The sequence below is a fragment of the Theropithecus gelada genome, chromosome 17, assembly GCF_003255815.1.
Source record: "Theropithecus gelada isolate Dixy chromosome 17, Tgel_1.0, whole genome shotgun sequence".
NCBI lineage: Eukaryota > Metazoa > Chordata > Mammalia > Primates > Cercopithecidae > Theropithecus > Theropithecus gelada.
This window is the reverse complement of record NC_037685.1, coordinates 16,432,733-16,453,990: the sequence shown is the minus strand read 5'-3', so window position 1 is coordinate 16,453,990 and position 21,258 is coordinate 16,432,733. Positions and strand designations below refer to the sequence as shown.

The 21,258-nt window shown below is 35.7% G+C and overlaps 1 protein-coding gene across 1 annotated transcript in view; it reads left to right on the top strand.

The window, feature by feature from the left end:
* The window catches only part of MYCBP2 (MYC binding protein 2, E3 ubiquitin protein ligase), a 282,706-nt gene that overhangs the window by 40,146 nt on the left and 221,302 nt on the right, over nucleotides 1–21,258 (top strand). Inside the window, exons 4-8 of the mRNA XM_025364179.1 lie at nucleotides 6,906–7,059; nucleotides 12,150–12,346; nucleotides 15,260–15,502; nucleotides 15,734–15,805; nucleotides 17,775–17,871. Of these exons, the coding sequence (XP_025219964.1) occupies nucleotides 6,906–7,059; nucleotides 12,150–12,346; nucleotides 15,260–15,502; nucleotides 15,734–15,805; nucleotides 17,775–17,871 (763 nt within the window). The remainder of the gene's footprint in view (nucleotides 1–6,905; nucleotides 7,060–12,149; nucleotides 12,347–15,259; nucleotides 15,503–15,733; nucleotides 15,806–17,774; nucleotides 17,872–21,258) is intronic.

Genomic DNA, 21,258 nt, shown 5'->3' with positions numbered 1-21,258 from the left:
CCTTCCTTCCTTCCTTCCTTCCTTCCTTCCTTCCTTCCTTCCTTCCTTCTCTCCCTTCCCCCCCTTCCCTCCCTTCCCTCCCTTTCCTCCCTTTCCTCCCTTCCCTCCCTTTCCTCCCTTTCCTTCCTTTTCTTTCTTTCTTTGATGGAGTTGTGCTTTTGCCGTCCAGGCTGGAGTGCAATGGCATGATCTTGGCTCACTGAACCTCTGCCTCCTGAGTTCCAGCAATTCTCCTGCCTCAGCCTCCTGAGTAGCTGGGATTACAGGCATGTGCCACCACGCCTGGCTAATTTTGTATTTTTAGTAGAGATGGGGTTTCTCCATGTTGGTCAGGCTGGTCTTGAACTCTGGACCTCAGGTGATCCACCCACCTCGGCCTCCCAAAGTGCTGGGATTACAGGTGTGAGCCAACACACCCGGCTAAAAGCTTCTTTCTTTAACCTAAAACAAACATGTTTATCTTCACTATGGAAGCCCCTCTAGGTAGAAATTATGGTCTCTAATTGTAATTTCTTATGCTTAACTAGGAGAGATTGAGATAAAAAAACATAGTTGAGTTAGGACGTAAGGCTGCAGGACTTGTATAATTTACTTTTTAGTTAGAATACCAATTCTGTGTATGTGTGAGTCACACTGTTTTATAGTAATTGTGCTACTTAAGTTCAGTATTGTGAGAGAAAACAAAAGCCTGGATAAATTGTTTACGTAGGTATGCAGGTTTTGAATAGTAAACTGTAGTTCAAATTAAATTGCATAAACAAGAACAATGGATTCTTAGGCTGTTTTAAAACATCAGGATTGGTGAGTATTAAATAAAATATCAGGCATTCTTAAGATAACCTTTTGCAGCATAATTAACAGAGTCAAAGGGGGATCTTTCAAAGAAAATTAAAGAAGATCAGATAGCCCAAGTGATTAATACTGAATTTTCCACCAAGTACTGACCTGTCTGCAAACAAGGTTAACATGGGTTATGGAGCCAAACTGCTGGGGTTCAAACACCATTAAAATTACTAGCTATGTGACACTGGAAGTTATTTGACACATCCATGCCTCAGTTTTGTCATCTATAAATTGGGGGTTGCATCTACCTCTTAGGGTTGTAGTGACAATTTAAATGAATTAATGGATGTTGAGTGCATGAGAGAACAGTACCTGGCAAAAAGAAGTGCTCAGTAAATGATATATATAGTTATAAGTGTCAGGTTAGGTGCAAACAAGAAAATGTGTAGGTGCAAATGAATTTGAGAGGAACTCGTCAGTTTATTAAAAAAATTATGCAAGCAAATGAAACTTCTAGAGAATCAGTGCAATCACCTGATGAATGAGAGATGAAGAGAAAGGAAGAAGTGATGAGATGCCTTCATGCAGAGGCAAGCAGATGCTATGGGTGGGGAGTGAAACTTTCAGGTGATATTTTTTGGCAGTCATTTCCATGACATGAAGGATTGACACTGAGGACAAAATTAGTCTCGTAAGGTTTGAGGTGATGGGATTTGAAGGCAAGTGGGAAATGTTGGTATTTCTGTTTTCCTTTTGATCATCTCTGTGCCTCAGCCTCAAATGCTGCTGTCTAGTATCCTAGTTTGCTTCCTTTCTTTGTTCCTCTGTTGCTCCTAAGCATGTGGCTGTCCCATTCCTTCTCACATGAGGTTTCTGTCTCTCCTATTCTTTTTTTTTTCTTAACATGATTAAGACAGTTTTTAATCTGTTGTTGAAGTGTTGTTGTAATACAGTTTTATTTTTCCCATTCTTGAGTTTTAAAATTTAGTTATTAATAAATTGAGTTTGACTGTTATATAGATCTTATCACCCTTTTGTTGCTTTTTGCTTTTGTTTTTGTGTTTTGCGGCTCAGTAATCATTGATATATTTAAAGGAGCTTTCTATTCCCTGAACGCTTCTGGAACATTAAGTTTTTTACCCAGCTCAAACTGTCACTAAACTCTACATCCTCTAAAACTTTACAGATTTTACACCTACATAATTTTTATTATTTTTATTTTTGTTTTTATTTTCATTTTGAGACAGAGTCAGGCTCTATCACCAGGGCTGGAGTGCAGTGGCATGATCTCAGCTCACTGTAACTTCTGCGTCCTGGACTCAAGCGATCATCCCACCTTAGCCTCCCATGTAGCTGGGACTGCAGGCGTTTGCCACCACCCCAGGCTACTTTTTGTATTTTTAGTAGAGATGGGGTTTTGCCACATGGCCTAGGCTGGTCTCGAACTCTTGAGCTCAAGCAATCTGACCGCCTCAGCCTCCCAAAGTACTGGGATTACAGGCATGAGTCACCATGCCCAGTGCATAATTTTTAAATAGTAACAAACACTTAGAATTCATATTTCCCATTTGAAGCCAGTCATGCCACATTATTAAAAGATTTAGACTTACATAGGATCATTTCTTTCTTAATTCAGTATATTTTTTTTGAATTTGTAGCCAGCGTTATATTAGGTCCTGAGAACAAAAGGATGAAACATAATTCCTGCCCTCAAGAAAGCATTGTCTTGTAGGGATAAGAACCAGGTCAATAAATATTCTCTAGTGCCTTAAGGATTGATAGGGAGTGCTAGATATAGTGGAACACGTTAGAGAAAGGACTCAACACTGGCTGAGATAGAGCAAGAGAGACAGCAGGAAGCTAAATCATGAAGGGCCTCATGTGCCATGTATTTCAGATGTTATCTCGTGATTAGTAAATATTGAAGATTTTAAGCAAAAGAATATCATCAGACTTGCGTGATTGCATCGGACTCACCACCCTTTAGTTATGGATATGCCTTACTAAGACTGGAGTAACTTTGTAAGTTTACTCCTGTTAGTAAAGCATATCCATAACTAAAGAGTGGTGAGTGAGACTGGAGACAGAGGAACCATTTAGGCAATTATTGCAGTTGTCTAGAGAGTGTTAATGAGGGTTGGAATTATGGTAGTGACAGTGTTTTGAATCTAAGAAATGTTAAGCAGAATTGACAGGAATTAGTAATAAATTGGCTCTAAAGGCTGAAAAAGAAGGCAGAATATAAAGTTATTCTTTAAGGTTCTGTGTGTTGAGGCTATTTACTGAAAGAGGGAAAACTGGATGAGGAACAGTGCTTGGCTGAAATGATGATCAAGTTTAGTTCTGCACATGCTGATTTTGAATTAAATGTCAGGTGTCCAGTGTGTGCTATGTAGGGCTGAAGTTCGAAAAATAATTGCCAGCTAGAAATATAGATTTGGGAGTTATCACTATGTAGGCACAAGTTGAAACAAATTTCTGTGAGAGATGGGAGGGAGTGGGATCAAGAACATTGAAAAAATAGCTTTGAAAAGTTGAAAAGTTTTGAAAAGTTCTTTTCCTCTGAGTTTGAAGAGAAGGAAAGATGGTAGTAGTCATAGATAAGTGGGTTTTTTAGACAAGGAACTCAGAAACTTCATACTCATACCTTTTTTTTTTTTTTTTTTTTTTTTTGAGATGGAGATTCACTCTGCTTGCCCAGGCTGAAGTGCAGTGGCACGATCTTGGCTCACTGCAGCCTCCACCTCCTGGGTTCAAGTGATTCTCCTGCCTCAGCTTGCCAAGTAGCTGGGATGACAGGCATGCGCCACTATGCCTGGCTACTTTTGTATTTTTCGTAGATAAGGGGTTTCTCCATGTTGGTCAGGCTGGTTTGCAACCCCTGACCTCAGGTGATTCACCCACCTTGGCCTCTCAAACTACTGGGATTACAGGCGTGAGTCACCGCACCTGGCCCCACATTCAGAATTCTCTGCCTTAGCCTTCTCCTCCTCTCCCTCTGCTGCTGCCTCTTCCCCCTCCCTTTTCCTCTGTCTCTAGAGTTTTAAATTTTTTATTACTTGTAGGTATTATCACTGTACCAAATATTTGCTTTATACAAACAATTTTAAAAGGCAGTATACTTCACTCTGTGGTAATATGTAAATATAATTTTGATTTCCTTTTGAGCTTTTTCAAATATATAAGTATTGGAAGTGATTTTAGGACTTTTAACTGAACAAGATACGATTTTTAAGGGTAAAGAGTTAATTATTAAATCCAAATGTGATGTAACTAAACTTTTATGATGACGCTTATTCATGAAATAATAAAGTCACATTTGGAAATACATGGTTTGAGATGGGCAAAATCAAACCTTGAAATTATATATCATTTTATATCATTTTTCTTTGGCCAAATATATTTTTATCTTACTTTTCTAGCATATTAGACTGGCTGTATCAGGTAATTATTTCAGCTTTATGTTTCTTTATCTTTCAAATATAATAGATAACCTTCAAAATTTAATTTTTTGAGAGCAGCAGTAAAGATAAAATTCAGTAAATTTACAAAAGACTTTTCTGAAGAGAAGTGTGAAACCGTGTGTTGGGTAATTAGTTATAGTTCGTTATCGAAAGTATTGAAGCTTCTTGTGTTCTTTTATTGTTGTAATTATTATTTTTCTTCAGTGTCACATTTATTTATTTTGCTAATTGTACATATTTATTGTAGATAATTTGAAAAATCAGAACATTTTTCTAAAGAAGAATGAAAAATCAGAAGTAATATTTGAAATCCTGTTAACCAAAATATACCCCTATATAAATATTTTTATTTCTTTTGTCATTTTTTCTAGGTACACATTAAAATATGTTTTTTATACACAAATGAAATAATACTATATTGACAGGACTATATTTTTTCTGCTTATGCTTCCTTCCTGATACTGAAGGAGGGAGAAATATATGTTTTCATTGACTATAAGACTTCTGTTTTAAAGTCTGCTTTCAAAGTTCAAACTTTTGGTAAAGTATTTTATACTTAGCCAAACAGCAGAAAAAGACTTATTTAAAAACATGTCTGGTAACTGTGTGCAATAATCCATAACTAAATATTAAAACTTCTTTAATAGTTGCAGAACGTGAGGTTGATTTTTGTTGTATATTGAATATATATTCCTATTCTGAAAATGAATGTTTTCCCATTTGTTAAACAAAAAGTCTACAATGAACCAAGATGTAGATAATTAGTGAGACTTCCACAGTGTTTAACCCAGACAGATGAAGAGTTCTCTATCATGATCATTGTGACCAAAGTTTTATGGGCCAGTCTCACTAAAACTGGCTGGCTCTGTTTCTAGGCAGCCTACCTGAGTTGCCTATTGCCATTCACTTATTATTACACCTTAAGCTTACCAGAGAGATCAAGAACCTGTTCATTAGGTAGACTTACTGTTTCTGGCAAGGTTCAGTAATTCCTTTGTCACTATAATAAATGAACCTTAGCCAAAAATGTCATCTGTGAAGAATCCTCTTGGAGTTATGAAAAATCATGGTTGGTAGCAGAGTAAGCAATCTGAAAGAATAACAGAATATAGTAGTCTTCCATTGGCTTGAGAATAGAGCACCACATTTTGTACTTTGGAGATCTTTGACTTCAGATTTCTCTTTCCTGTAAGTACATAAGCAGATACAAACCTTGGACAGCATGTTTTTATTTTCTAGTCCATTCCAGGAAAAGAAACTATATCAAATGTAAAAGTTTCATCACTTAATGTGTTTAATCAATTGAAACTCGCTATGCAAGTTCTTCTGTAGTATTAGTTATAATCAAGTCTGTTAGGATTTTATATAACTTCTCTAAAGATAGTCCTCCTAGTCATTTGACTTCTCAGCTATAGCTGTTGTTTCCAGAAAACTTGTAAATGTTAATCAGAACTACAATTGACTTACCTTCAGCTGATTTGCCTCTTGTCTAGAAAATGTGTTTCTGAGATGCAGTGGTTTTTAGCAAACAACTTAGTGAATAATTCAACAAATATTTAATGTATGCCTACCATATGCTAGGTAATTGGCTAGGCATGAGAGGTATTAAGCCATTTAAGACATGTTCCGTGTGTATTGGAAGATCACAGTATAGTTGGGAAAATGAAAACAAAAATAGTTACACTATAATGTAATAAATGCTGTAACAGAGGTCTGTACTGAGTATGAATTATATACATGACTAATTTACCCTGTTAGGTTATAAACTCTTACAGGACAGGGTCTAGTATACCTTCATATTTCCTAAAGTGAGTTTGCACAATGTGAGTGCTTAGGAGGTATTTATGTAATATGTGAATTAATGCAAAAATATCAGCAGAGAGAATATTCTTCCACTGTTGTGTTTAATAGAATTAGTGGTTTCAGGAGTTTCTACTAATTAGTCTTATTTTGATTTTTCTGTTACTTCTCCAAACAATTTACTTAATACTTCCTGAACTGGTTCTCAGAATGTTGACATTGCCTGAGAAATGGAATTTGTCTTTTATCAGTCTTGTGAAGGTATATCCTTAACTCATTCTTTGCAATTTGCTCTCTCAATCTTTAGTAACAGATTTATCTCTTTTGCTGGATATAGAGTCAGATTTTTCTTGCACCTGATGAGGAATGGTAAGATAATTAAAGGAAAAGTACCAGTGATATTTTTAGCTAAGCCGTTTTAAATTGTTTTGTGATCATCCTACAGGAAGGGATATCACCTATAAATAATAATATAGTGATTGTACCATTATAGAAAAGGCTAAGATGAAAAGCTCCTTATAAAATCTTTTTACTGTATGTGCTATGTTGACTTTATTTTTGGTTGTAGGTAACAATTAACATGACTTTTGACAAAAAGAGTACTGAGTTTTCCTTGAGTACAACCAAATGAACTTTGCAAATTAATACAGTTTATTCTGAGTGAATGCAATCTAGTCTCTAGTTCATTGTTATAAGCCATTTTCATGATGTTTTATATGGCTCCATTATATACATATACATATACATATACATATACATTATCATTTGCTGTGGAAGTAACTTGTACCAACTAAACTGCTTAGAAAGTGTTACTAGCTTACCTGTCATAAAGTATATATATTTTTTCCTTTTAAATAGATTATTGAAGTTGGCCTTTGTGAAGTTTTTGAATTGATCAAGGAGACACGATTTTCTCACCCATCCCTGTGTCTCAGGAGTCTCCAAGCCCTGCTCAACGTGCTGCAGGGCCAGCAGCCAGAAGGCCTCCAGTCTGAGCCACCCGAGGTCCTAGGTAAGAGCCAAGACTCATTCAGTGAAGCATTTAAAAGTGAATATAGTTAATAATAGAGTATTATACACTTCAAATTGTTAAGAGAATATTTCTAAAGTTCTCACTACAGAAAATGTTAAGTACTTGAGGCGATAAATGTTAATTAGTCCACATTTTATTCATGAATCACTTTATATCCTATAAATTTATACAATTATAAATTTTTTTAATTTATATCCTATAAATTTATACAATTATAAATTGTCAATTTGCAGTTTTTAAAAAGTGAAGAGCTTCCTTTATGAAGCACACACAATAGCCTATAATGTAGTCTTTATTTAATTGTGGTATGGAAACAGAAGGGGTATAAGTTTTAGAGTATTTTCTTCTGTGTTCCTCTGAAGTTATGGTTTAAGAGTTGAAGTTCATGCACACACATTTCTCAATTAGCATGATGAAGCAGGGGGCAAACAAAACATAAATCCCTGAAATCCAGAAATAATCCTCAAACCTTAAGGTCACTATTAAATTAAATCGTTCTTATTAAACTTTTGGCCAAAATAGCTAACATTCACTTTCTCTAACTTGTTACTCTCAATAGTTTTGAAAAACAGGGAAAAGGAAATAAATGCCACAAACCCAAAACAGTACAATTAGTTTCTAAATTGAGGGGACATTTTTTTTTGTATTCATCGTAAATAAAAATCTATTTGTGTTATGGATTAAACTTCTGACTTAGTAACTTTCATTAAGTAAATAAAATGTTTGCTTTTTAAAGTGTGTTCCGATTCTTGCCTTTCATATCAGTGACCTAGGCTCGACATGTAATCCTTTAAATAAGATAGGAGCTTTTACTCAAAAGGTATTAAGGAATAGAAATATAGATGGAAGCATAATTTTTAGCTGGTTAATTGCTTTTTTTCTCCGATGCTAACTATGGGTCTTTAAACTGTCTGAAGTTTTCTAGATCCTTCTAGTATTATAGGAAAATTCTCTGAAGTACTAGATCTGCGGTTCTCATTATGTGGTTCTCAATTCGCATTAGCATGTATCAGAGTTATCGGGGCCTTCCCTATGGTGTTTCTGATTCCATAGACTTGGGGTGGGGCCCAAGAATTTGTATTTGGAGTAAGTTTCTTGGTGATGCAGATGCTGGTTTGGGGACGACATTCTGGTTTAGACTAAAGCTTAGTCCTTTTTTTTCTACTTGGCTGTTTGGATTTTGTAGGACCTACCTGTGAGAACCAAATTGCATGAACCTAACTACATGTCAGATTTTTCTTTTTTTGGTCGCATGTGGTGATTCAGTTTTTGTGTTTGACTTGTTTGTTGGTTGGTTGGTTGGTTTTAATGGGAGGGAGGATGCTGGTCATTAAAACAAGCTGAGGATTTTTTAAACCATCCCCCTCACATACACAGTTATTAAAAGCTATTATCAAATAAAAGCTGTCATGTTGACAAGCAGGCGCCGTGTTGGTTATTGTTAAGATAACACCATTGATCATATTAATATTGTGAAGTGCTGCTTGACTGGACAGCATTTTACTGAAGATTTGACTTATTTTATTTAACAATATTTTGCTGGGTTTTCTTGGCTTTGGTTTTGTCAGTTAGCAAATAATTGGAATGTTAAAATACCGACTAAGACTTGTATGTCATATTTCCTCCTTTGAACATGTTATTTCTCTCCTTCTAAGTCTTCTACGATTCTCATGTCTTATGTCAATTGTTATATACTTTTCCTTTGTATCCGTTCTGTATATACTTTCTTTCCTTTATTCTTTTAAAACTAGACTTGTTCTTAATACTAGCTTTGAAATATAATGTGTGCTTTAGTCTTACTGTCTTGCATCAAAACTTTCACATTGGCTGGGTGTGGTGGCTCACGCCTGTAATCCCAGCACTTTGGGAGGCTGAAGCAGGAGGATAACTTAAGGCTGAGAGTTTGGGACCAGTCTGGGCAACTTAGACCCCTATCTCTGCAAAAAAAAAAAATTTGGTCATGGCAATGAGTGCTACTCAAGAGGCTAAGGTGGGAGGACTGCTTGAGCCCAGGAGTCTGAGGCTACAATGGGCTGTGATTGTGCTACTGCACTGCACTCTAGCTGGGTGACAGAATGAGACCTCATCTCTACCAAAAAAAAAAAACCCTGAAAAAAATCCCACAAAACCCAAAAACTTTTCACCTTATTAATCTGTTTGTTTTTATTTTCTTGTTAAAAGTTTCTAATTCTGCTGTGCTGCCTTTCGTCTGTCTTCCATCCTTTCAGTGTTTACTGCTGATCTCATCACTGCTTTGGCTTATTTTTCTATGTAAGGGATTTCTTATCACTTCATATTTTCTATTTTGTTAAATTAGCTCAAAGATAAAAGCACTGATTTGGTTCTTTTATAATAAATTTCTGTTGAAACTTGCCTCTCCTCCTTTTTTTAATCTAATATCCCAATCTTTTTGGTTATTCTTTTTTTCCCCATTTGGTTGTTTTCGTGTTATTCATGAAAATATGTGTATATTTATGTAACTCTTACTGTAGAATATCTTGATGATTAGTATACACCAAGCCTCTTCTCTTTGCAAATAGATTTTGATTTTTAAATTATTTATTTAAAAATGTATTCCCTTCTGTTTAGTTAGATTATATTCTCAAGTATTCACTGAAATGTAATAGCACCCCCTTTGTTATGTGCTAAGAATGTATGATACCATTGCTGTTATTATGGAACTTAGCATCAGATATGTGTATAATTACAAGTGTGGATAAATTGTATGGAGGAAAGTAGAAGGAGTTCTGAGAGTCCTTTTTTGTTTTTTGAAACAGAGTCTCGCTCTGTTGCCCAGGCTGGAACGCAGTGGTGTGATCTTGGCTCATTGCAACCCCCACCTCCCGGGTTCAAGCTATTCTCCTGCCTCAGCTTCCTGAGTAGCTTGGACTACAGGAGCGTGCCACCATGCCCAGCTAATCATTGTATTTTTAGCAGAGACAGGGTTTCACTATGTTGGCCAGGCTGGTCTTGAACTCCTGATCTCAGGCAATTTGCCTGCCTTGGCCTCCCAAAGTGGTAGGATTACAGTCATGAGCCTCTGCGCCTGGCCATGATTCCTTTTTTAACTTAAAAAATTTTTATTTACTTATCTTTAGGGACAGGATCTCAGTATATTGCCCAGGGTAGACTCAAACCCTGGACTCAAGTGATCCTCCTGCCTCCACCTCCCAAGTAGCTGTGACTATAGGTATACACTGCTGCACCCAGCTCCCTAAAAGCCTCCCTGAAGATGCGACATTTGAGATTTAGAGGGTGAATAGGAGGGAGTGAACTAGATTGTAAGTGCTCCAGGTAGAAATAACAGCATGCAGTAAGGCTCTGAGTCAAAAGGAGAATGCATGAAAAGAAGAGCAATATGGCTAGAATGTGGAGAGTGAAGGGAACAGTCTTGTGACAGGTGAGGAAAGAGGCAGGGACATGTGGAGCTTTACATGCCATGTTAAAGAATTTGATTATTGGGCTAGGAGGAATGGAAGGTCATTCTGTATTTCATTACGCTAAGAATATTGTTTTTAAAATAGCCTGTTTTCTTAAATTATTTGCTTAAATTATTGACTGTTTTCTTTCCCTGGAATCTTAACCTTTTTGAAAGGGTAGAGACTTTCTTTGTCATGTTTGCCAATACCCTAATGTAGAGTAGTTGCTAATGTGCGAGAGTTCAGTAAATATTTGCTGAATAATCAACAGATGTACTCGCTGAAGGGTAATAATTGGAGGAAGGATGGGTAGATGGAAATATGGACAAACAGGGATAGATGAAAGGATGGAAGGAAGGTTAGCTGGAGGAAAAGGTAGAGGAAAGGATAAATGGAAAAAAAGTGAAAGTATAGGATGTGTACAGACAAGTGAAGAGAGGAAGGGAGAAAGAAAAGAAGGAAGAGGAAGACAGAAGGGAGGAAGGAATTAACAAGAGTGAAAGAATTTTAAGTAGACAATTAGATTTTTGGTTTGAAATTCTCCCTATTGGGGCAATAGCGAATGGTAAGAGATAATTTCTTAACACTTTTTAGTCAAAGAGATGATGATAGCATGGATTGGAAAGATGGTGATGAGACAGAGAAAAGTGGTTATTCGTTAGGATGTAAAATAAACAGGGCTTAATTTGGGATTAGCTGTGGAAGATGAGGGATTGGTAGGGGCTGCCTAGGTTTCTGTAAGTTACCAGATAACCCACAGGTGGCATTTTAGTTTTTAGAGAATTGCGGTACATTACTCCTCTTTCTCTTGTTCTCCTCCCACTCTCCCTTCCCTTTCTCTCTCTTCATCTTTCTCAGTTTTCTGACTCTCTTTTTCTCTCTCCATCTGATTATTCACTCTGTAAGGATTTTTAGATCTCTCTTCTATGGAAGAAATACCCAGATGTCTGTTGATTGAATCTTGGATGGAGGTGTTCAGGGAATTTTGTGTGGAGACCTCTGCTGGTTTTAAAACATTTGTGTGTGTGTGTGTGTGTGTGTTTCATCTTCACCACTAAATGACTTTATGATTTAGGAAAAATCTTTTGACTACCCTGTATCTCAATTTCATTGTTAAAGGAGGAGAATATCTGTCCTATTGACTTGGAGGTTTTTCTAGGGTATAAATGAATTACATCCTCTCTAAGTGTGAATTGCTATTATGTTAATGATGTAACCAATTTTATATTAAAGCACATTATGGCATATGTTTTATGTTTCTATTACTTTGAAAATATATACATAATTTCCTGGACACTTAACATCTTAAGAAGCCTCCTAATCTAAAAGGTAAAATAAGTATGAGTAGTCTGTTACTTGATAGGATGAGTTTCTTGAATATGTGAATGTCTCTAGGCAAGCTTGTTTTAAAAGACCTTAGATTTTCTCTTTTTACTAAGAAAAACAAGGAGTTGAACTGAATGTTCTTTAAGGCCCTTGTTACATAAATATTTCAACTTTTGGGGAAAAGAGTACCTGGAAAGAAACTAATGCAAAGTAATTGTTCTAGATTCCTTAAATTTTGTTTATAATGAGACTAAAAATAAATAAATATAGGCACATAATGTTCTGTATGTTGGATGAATATAATTGAATTCTATTTATCCACAGAGTCTCTCTTCCAGCTTCTTTTGGAAATCACTGTTCGAAGTACTGGGATGAATGATAGCACAGGACAGTCCTTAACAGCACTTTCCTGCGCTTGCCTCTTTAGTCTGGTGGCTTCTTGGGGAGAAACAGGAAGGACACTTCAGGCCATCTCTGCTATCCTCACCAACAATGGAAGCCATGCTTGCCAAACTATTCAGGTATTTCATATTTATATCTGCTTAGAAATTTGTAAGATGACAAGTTACAGTTTCATCTCAATTTCTGTCAATAGGAATTCTGCTTTTTCACACTCATTACAGTAACTTGATCTAAGATTGATACATACGTAATCTACAGTATTTCAATTACATGATATGTATGTTTAACTCTGAAGCTTTAAATATAATAAAATGAATTTTGGCCAGACCTCTTAAATCTTTAAGCTGGTCTTTGCCTTAACACTGTAGCCTTCTCTTTCCTTGCTGTTGTCTTGCTCTCTGCGTTCTCCCCTCTTCCCATCTTTCCCTGAATTTTTTAGAATGGAATTCATTCTTAGTTTTAAATATCTTTTCTCTGTTGAAAGAAAAAGATATGGTATCCATCTGATATATTTTTGGTTGGTTGATTATATGATTTTTAATGAGTTGATTTGTTTCTGAGTTGCTTCAGCTATGTATAAAACATTTCAGGCTTTTAATATTCAGTTGTGGAACAGACAAGCTCGTCACCATTTTAGTAGTGGGAAAAATAATCCTTCTTATAGGCAAACTTGACTTAATTATTTGGGAAGGCTCTGGAAATTGAGAAAGAAGTTACGATTTTAAGACCTGACTGTCTACTCTTCTCTGGCCCCTTGGGCAACTCCAGAGCAAGTGGAAGGGCTGCCCCAATCCTGTTATTAGCAGACCAAAGATAGCAAAAGGAGTATATTGGTCATTTTCTGTCTTATTCAGTGATCTTGAACTCCCCTTGTCAAACAAGAGCCATTCCCTTACTCTAGATTTCTGCTGTTTTCTTCCTTTCTGCCTTGCTTGGAATCCTTTTGTCCCTTTTTATGGTCCTTAATTATTTTGAAGTTGCTCTAATACAACTGTGGTTTTCAAGCTGTGTTCTGTAGACGTGCTTTCAGGGTTTGGCAAATGTTTAATTTAAATATATGTTTAAAATATACAAATATTTTAAAAATTGTAATAAAATAATGCAAACATTCAGATACTATATACCAGATTTTAATAGGATAGTGCCCACCAACATGTGAGCTTATGAAGTTTGATATGATTTGCTTTTATGTAGAGACTTAGGAATGCCATTAGAGCTCATAGCAGGAGTACGTGAACTACGTTCATGGAAAGCCTCCCAGAGGATATGAGGTGAGATCTAAACAATGGGTTGAAATTAGCCAGGAGAAATTGTTGGTGTTGGTGGTGTAGAGAGAGAATGTTCTAGGTATCCACATGCTAAGGCATGGAGGTGAGAGTAAGAGTGGAGTATTTAAAAGCTGAAAGAAGTTTAGTATAGCTATAGCATAGAGAGCTGGCAAATAGTATACCCACAACATAGAGAGCTGGCAAATAACAGAGACAGGACTCGAGGGCTTATCTGTCTCCAATATTTTCAAAACTACTTGATCCTCTGAATCAATAGCTATGGTTCTCTACAGACCTACCACATCACTACATCCCCAACTCTAGCTGAAACACCATATTAAAGCCCATTACCTTAACATGACTTACAATGCTCTTCATGATTTGGCCTTTTATCTACCAGCTTCATTTCTCAAAACTCTCCTGGCCTGACTGTTGGTAGAGGGAGAAAAGCTTTCCCTGATGATGTGTGCAGTAGTCCATTTTCACACTGTTGATAGAGATGTCCCTGAGACTGGGCAATTTACACAATAAAGAGGTTTAATGGATTTACAGTTCCACTTGGCTGGGGAAACCTCACAATCATGGTGGAAGGCAAGGAGGAGCAAGTCATGTCTTATGTGGATGACAGCAGGCAAAGAGAGCTTGTTCAGGGAAATTCCTCTTTTTAAAACCATCAGATCTCGTGAGGCTTACTCGCGATCATGAAAAGAGCACAGGAAAGACTTGCCCCCATGATTCAGTTACCTCCCACTGGGTCCCTTCCACAACACATGGGAATTCAAGATGAGATTTGAGTGGGAACACAACCAAACCCTATCAGTGTGTATAACTATTCACATCTCAGATTTATTTTGGCACCCAACTGCATATTACTTGTCCATTTCAAAAAGCTTAGCAGAGAGTTTAAAGCAAGGTAGACATGGTACTACTGCAAGGTGCCGTATTGAAGGAGACTGAAATCCTTTCTGGAGGGTTGAACTCTCGACTTCAAAGGTTTTCTGCAGATAAAACACTGTTTATTGCATTTGAGCTCAGAAACAAATCAATTAAAAAAGCACATAGAAAAAGGCACCATTATTGAGAATTTGCAGAAACAAATATGGTAGAATCAATCCTGCCAAATCCTTAGCTATTGAAATTATTTGATATAGAATGTGTATGTGTATGAATATATAAAGTATGGTTAAAGTAATAAAAGAAAATATCAAAAGTATGATTAAGGAGTGAGAATATAAAAAGTAGTCAGACATTAGGAAAAAAAACAAATTGAATTCCTAGAAATGAAAAACCAAACAATTACAGTTAGAAACTTAAAATGGATTAACTATTGTATAATATGATTGAAGGTGGAAATGGCGAGCTGAAGGATAAAGAGGAAGGAATTATCTTGAATGCAACAGAGTGACAAGGAGAGAAATATGGAAGATAAAATAAGAAACATGGATCAAGAATGACAAAATCTAATGTAATACAGTCTGAGTTCCACAAGGCAATAATAGATTTGTGGAGATAGAGTACTTGAAATAATGGCTAAGATTTTACAGTATTGGTGAATGACATGGAATCCCAAGAGTAAAGAATTCTACCTTGCTTGAGATTTGCTTCTTATAGATGAACTTTTAGTTGGTACTTTTTGCTGGCATGCGAAGTATCATTCTGAACAATTTATTGTCTTATCAATGATGATATGTTACCAAAGTATCTTTGTTTTGTGTTTGTAACATTTTAAAATATTTTTTCATTTTTTTCTTCTCTTTTGGCTAGGTGCCAACAATTCTAAATTCGCTACAGAGAAGTGTACAAGCAGTTTTGGTGGGGAAAATTCAAATTCAGGACTGGTTTAGTAATGGCATTAAGAAAGCAGCTTTAATGCACAAGTGGCCATTAAAAGAAATATCTGTTGATGAAGATGACCAATGTCTACTTCAGAATGATGGATTTTTTCTTTATCTGTTATGCAAGGATGGATTATATAAAATAGGCTCTGGATACAGTGGAACAGTTAGGGTAATGTGCTTTCTTACAGTTCCTTAATTATACAGAGTTATAACCATAACGAATTGTGTTCTGTGTGTTTCTAGTTTCATTTCTAGAATGTGACCTAATTTGGGTGTAATAATATTTATTTGAAAACTATAATTGAAATACAGGCGTTAAATGTCATTCACCCATTTGTATTATTTTTCATTGACTGTTGATTATGAAACCACTGATAGACTAACTTTTTTTATTTTGCAGGGCCATATATACAATTCTACATCCCGTATTAGAAACAGAAAAGAAAAAAAGTCTTGGTTAGGGTATGCTCAGGTAAGAGACTATCCATAATAAACCAAAATTTTCTTATCTTTTAAAACATGTGATTTGTCCTTGTTTAATCAATAATGTCACTTCTATTTAAACAAAAATGATATAGTTTTACTAATATGGCCATAACAACTGAATAGTGTAGTGTAAAGAACACTGGCTCAGAACTCATAAGAGGTTCAGTTTTAGTTCTGGCTCTGCTTATTACTAGCTATATGACTGGACAACTCATTTAACTTATTTGGTCCTCTGTTATTTAGCTTTAAGATGGGATTAAACATACCTTCTTTAGAGTTCTTGTTTAAGTGAGTCTCTAGATAAGAATTGAAGACCACCTTTATCATTAGCACTTTTTAAAAAAATTGAGACAGAATCTCGCTGTGTCATCCAGGCTAGAGTGGAGTGGCGCAGTCTCGGCTCACTGCAACCTCTGCTTCCTGGGTTGAAGAGATTCTTGCACCTCAGCTTCCTGAGAAGCTGGGACTACAGGCCCATGCCACTGTGCCTAGCTAATTTTTTTTGTATTTCTAGTAGAGACAGGGTTTCACCATGTTGGCCAGACTGGTCTTGAACCCCTGACTTCAAGTGAGCCACCTGCCTGACCTCAAATGAGCCAAAGTGCTGGGATTACAGGCCTGAGCCACCCCACCCAGCCTGATTAGCATGTTTTAATTGGAAATGTGTACGTGTCCTGAGGCCAAATTAGGGTTTCTTACCAGAAACTCTTTCATTTTAGTCTAGTTTCAGTACTTTCTAGGAAACAGTGTTTGGCCTGCTCAGTAGACAGCTACCTGCATGGAGAATATGCAAAGAATCACAAGAGAGAAAAGCCATGGGCTGGTGTGTCTTTCTTAATGTTGTGATCTTATCTCCTGACCAACATAGCCAGATAGGTGTCAGCCTTTTACAAGGTCAGCAGCCAGATGGATACATTACTCCTCCTCTTATGGAGAAAAGCAAATGAAGGATGGACAAGAGGGACTAGAAATATTTTTTTCCATATGGTACCCACCTGAACAGTGAAACCCAAGTTCCCTTGTATAAGGATAGAGAATAAAGATTTCCCTGCATGCCTGCCTTGCTGAGCTCATGAGATTTGTTGTCAGGATCAAATGATAAAAGATATTTGAAACTATTTTGAAAACTATGGAAATTATTATTGTTGCGTGAAGAATAATTCTACTGTATCAACTGTTGGGGAGAATTTGGAATTAAAATTTTTTTTGGAGTTGTAGTTTCACTTTTGTCACCAAGGCTGGAATGCAGTGGCGCGATCTCAGCTCACTGCAACCTCTGCCTCCCAGGTTCAGGCGATTCTCCTGCCTCAGCCTCCTGAGTAGCTGGGACAAATCCCAGCCTCCCAAAGTGCCTCAGCCTCCCAAAGTGCTGGGATTACAGGCATGAGCCACCGCCCCCAGCCTGAAATTAAATTTTAGATAACAAATTAGTTTCTCAGTAATTGTCGCTTAAAAGTTGAACTTAGCTTAAAATATGTCATTGAATTTTTATTTGCCACTCTACTGTGTTTTATCTAAGAAATAATGCTGTGGAAAATATTTTATTATAGAAGTGTGTTCAGTGACATATCACACCTCTGAAACCACTGTGCTATTCATTTTCAAATAGCAAACTCAATACTTGTTATTTTTCTTAAATTATTTGTTAAAGTAACAGTGATCATTTATATTATTTACCTGGCTAGTGATATGGTCATATACAAAATGTTTATACCTGTACTGTCCTGTTAAGTATACCTAATTATGTTTCTGGGAATGTGTTAAATCAATTTTCAATAATGACTTTTCCTCTAAATGAGAGAAATGTTCTTATATTTTTAATCTTTAACATCTTTTAGACATCAATATTGATGTATTATTGTAACTGAAAAACCTGTAATATGGAGTTGTATGGCTACTTTTTCTGCTGAATTAGTAATAAATATTTTAACAGGAAAATGTTTTGCTGTTATCAGGGTTATTTATTATATAGAGATGTGAATAACCACAGCATGACAGCCATAAGGATAAGCCCTGAAACACTGGAGCAAGATGGTACTGTAATGTTACCAGGTATGTTTCAAGTAGTCATTTTTTTTTTCCACAAGCAATTTTAAGAAATGTGCATGTTAGGCTATTTAGACATATAAAGAATGATTAGCAAGGGATAGTGCTTGCTTATAAAAGGGTTTTAAAAATCTTGACATACAAAGCATTTTATAGTCTATGTAAAGTTAATACATATCAAGACAATAGACATAGAAATATAATAAGTTTTAATATTTGTTTTCAAAATTGGCCAGCTATGGCCTAATCTCTGACCTCACCCCACCACGATTTTCTTAGCTGCTGAATTAGTGGAGTGATGTAACTGTGTTGCTCTTAATAAAATCAGAACTCTGACTCTCATGTGATCCAGTATAAAGAGCCTTCTGTTTATTTTTACTTTAACAACACTGCAGTTGAGTTTTCCTCCTTTATTTTATTTTATTTATGTTAAAGAGGTTTCAGAGACAGAGAGTTTAGGGTGGGTCAGGAATTTTTTAAAAATTTCATCATTTATGCTTCTTATGCTTCTTAATAATGCTTTGATAAAGGTCTTTGGACATAGTTTATTTTGCTTTAATTTTGAGGCTTTTATATATTCACTTAAATCACTGCTAAATTTTCAGGCAGTAGGTCTCAAATTTTGTCAAATGCTGGAAAAATGCATATTCTTTATTGTAAGGTCTTTGAATTTGCTTATAATGTTGATACTTTCTGAAGCTGTTTATATTAAAATCTTGAACGTCTAATGTGTCTGTCAATAATTTCATAGTAGCAATATTACTTGTAAGCACTTGACCATCTGAAAGTGAGAGCTACTTCTGAAGAGTGCATTGAGAAGAATAGCTGCTCCTGGGCTGCATGTTAATTTTTAAATATAATCTTAATAACTTCATCAAACATTTATTGGAACCTTACTACCTATACATAGATACATATTAGTGTACATGACAGTATGTTAAAGTAAATACCACATTTCATGTCCATTTCAGAAATAGAGCAGCTTTGGAAAGCGGTTGACTTAATAAAATCATTTTGAAAATAGCCATCTATTTTCAGATATGTCAACAGAGTTTTTTTGTTTTGTTTTGTTTTGTTTTGTTTTTTTTTCATTACAAGTCCTGGGCCATGTCTTTGGTCATAATAACAATAATGATAATAATATTAAAAAATACTTTTGATAACATGCACACTCCTTGCACATATTTATACATATATTAAAAGTAATCATGTTTGTTGTATAAAAATCATATGAACTAAAAAGAATGAATTGAAATAATTATAATCCCACTTCCCATATATAAACACTATGAACATGTTGGTAAATATCCTTCTCATATTTTTCCTGTGTGTTTATGTCCATACTTGTAAAAAAGTGTGATCATATGCTACATATTGCTTTTTTAATCTATCTCTTTCACTTAATATTCTGAAAATATTTCTAGGTCATTAAATAGTCTTCTACAATGTCACTTAAATGTTACAAAATATATTCCATTGATTAATGTTTGGGAATGAAAGCCTTCCAGTGTTTTGCTATATAAATTACACTGTAATGAGCATTCCTGCTGTGCTTTCTTTGTGCCAGTCATTTTAGGATAATGATGTAGAGGAAAAATTCTAAATTGACACATGCCCTCCGCTATAACACATGGGTACTAATATCAAGGATTTACTTCTGAGAAACCCTGCACATGTAATAGAGACGGTGACTGAGAAGACAATTTGAAAATATCTGCCTACAGCTGTTTTATTTATTCTGCCTTGATAAAAAAAATTACTCAGTGTCTTTATTCAGTTTGAATTCCATTGCTTTGTTTAACTTCTGAAATGCAACTTTGAACGATACAAGCGTGGCTTTCTGTGTTTCATAAGTGTGTGGTGTATTAGTGGTGAAGAGTGAACCAAACTTCGGGAAGATAGTCCCGTATTTGTCTTCAAAACTGGCAGACATTGCTTGATGTATTCCTGAAGATATGATCTTAAAATACTACATGATGGATAAAGAGAAAATCTTGAAACCACGTGGCAGAAGACTCCTCCCTCAAGCCTGAAGAAGCCTTTTGTGATTTTCTCATTTTTTTGACCTGGACTGAATTTTCATCAAATAGCACTTTTTGTTTTTCCTGGGTAGGGATAGCTCCGCTCTGTAGCCTTCCAATCAAGGAGCAGAAGTAAATTGTCAGGTTTATAGATGGTAATGAATACCATGTTTCAAGTCGACATAAATCAGGTAATTCCCTGAGCTTCATGTTCCAGCTTGTCTTACAGTATAGTTTATTTAAAAAGTATTTCAACCTAGTTTTGACGAGCTTAAAACATACTTTTTTCTCTGATAATTGTCATTTTATTCTTTAAACCTCAGCTTATCTTACAGATTGTATCTTTATGTCATTTTCTCCCCATGTCTGGTGACAGGTTGCCTCAGTTCTGAGGCTTTTTGCTACTCTTCTTGCGCCGCTTCACTCCTCACCCCTGCATTTATCTGAAATTATAATGAGTTTTTCTTCTTTGCTTTTTAGTTTAAAATCTTACTGCTTAGAGCTTGAGAAGCATCTTTCTTGCGCCTCTTTGTGTTCTGTACAGTGGACTAGGAACTCTTTCTTTTGATTTCTCCTCTCTTTGATTACCAAGTCTCTTGGGCTACCAGTGGGCCTTGTCTCCCAGTTTCTATTTCCAGTTTGTGATCCCTGAATTCTCTATTTGGTAAGGGTCTGCCTGTGTTTTGCATATTTATGATAAGGAAGTATGCTAGTATGAAGCTCCTGGGCAAAGATAAAGAATAATCTAGCTTATTCGGGTGGGCTCCATTACTGCATTCCAAAATCAGAATTTTATGTTTTATTGATTCAGGGGCAACTAGAAATGAAATGTTATTTTTTGTTTTGGTATTGTGATTAATGGAGAGATTCATCCTAGTTCTCTGCAGTTATTTTGGGAAGTATGTGTGTGTGTGTGCTTTTAACTTGCTTGCTGAAAATTTGTTTTTCCAAAAGGATAGAATTTATACTTAGATGTTGATTTTGCTTGTAGTTTTGTGTTATTTAGTAGCAGTCACTAACACATGTTCCTGTGGTCCTTCTGTAATACTGGTATCCCTTGTTACAATTGAGCTTGTGCATTATTTTGATCAAAGTATGTGGTGTACTATTTTATGGAGATGCATACAGTATTGATGAAATACGGTATTCTAGCCAAGATACATGACTGCTTTGAGATAAAAGTAAAACGTAAGCATGTATTTGTCTGCTCTGTGTTGGACAAATATTTAAAAAGTTTAGAGCACACTAAATGCTAAAAATGCTATGAATAAACATAGAATTTCTAAGTGGGAAATGCACAACTGGTTATGAATATCCATTTTACAAAGCAAGGGATATCTAGTTGGGCACAATAGACATCAAATACAGAAGC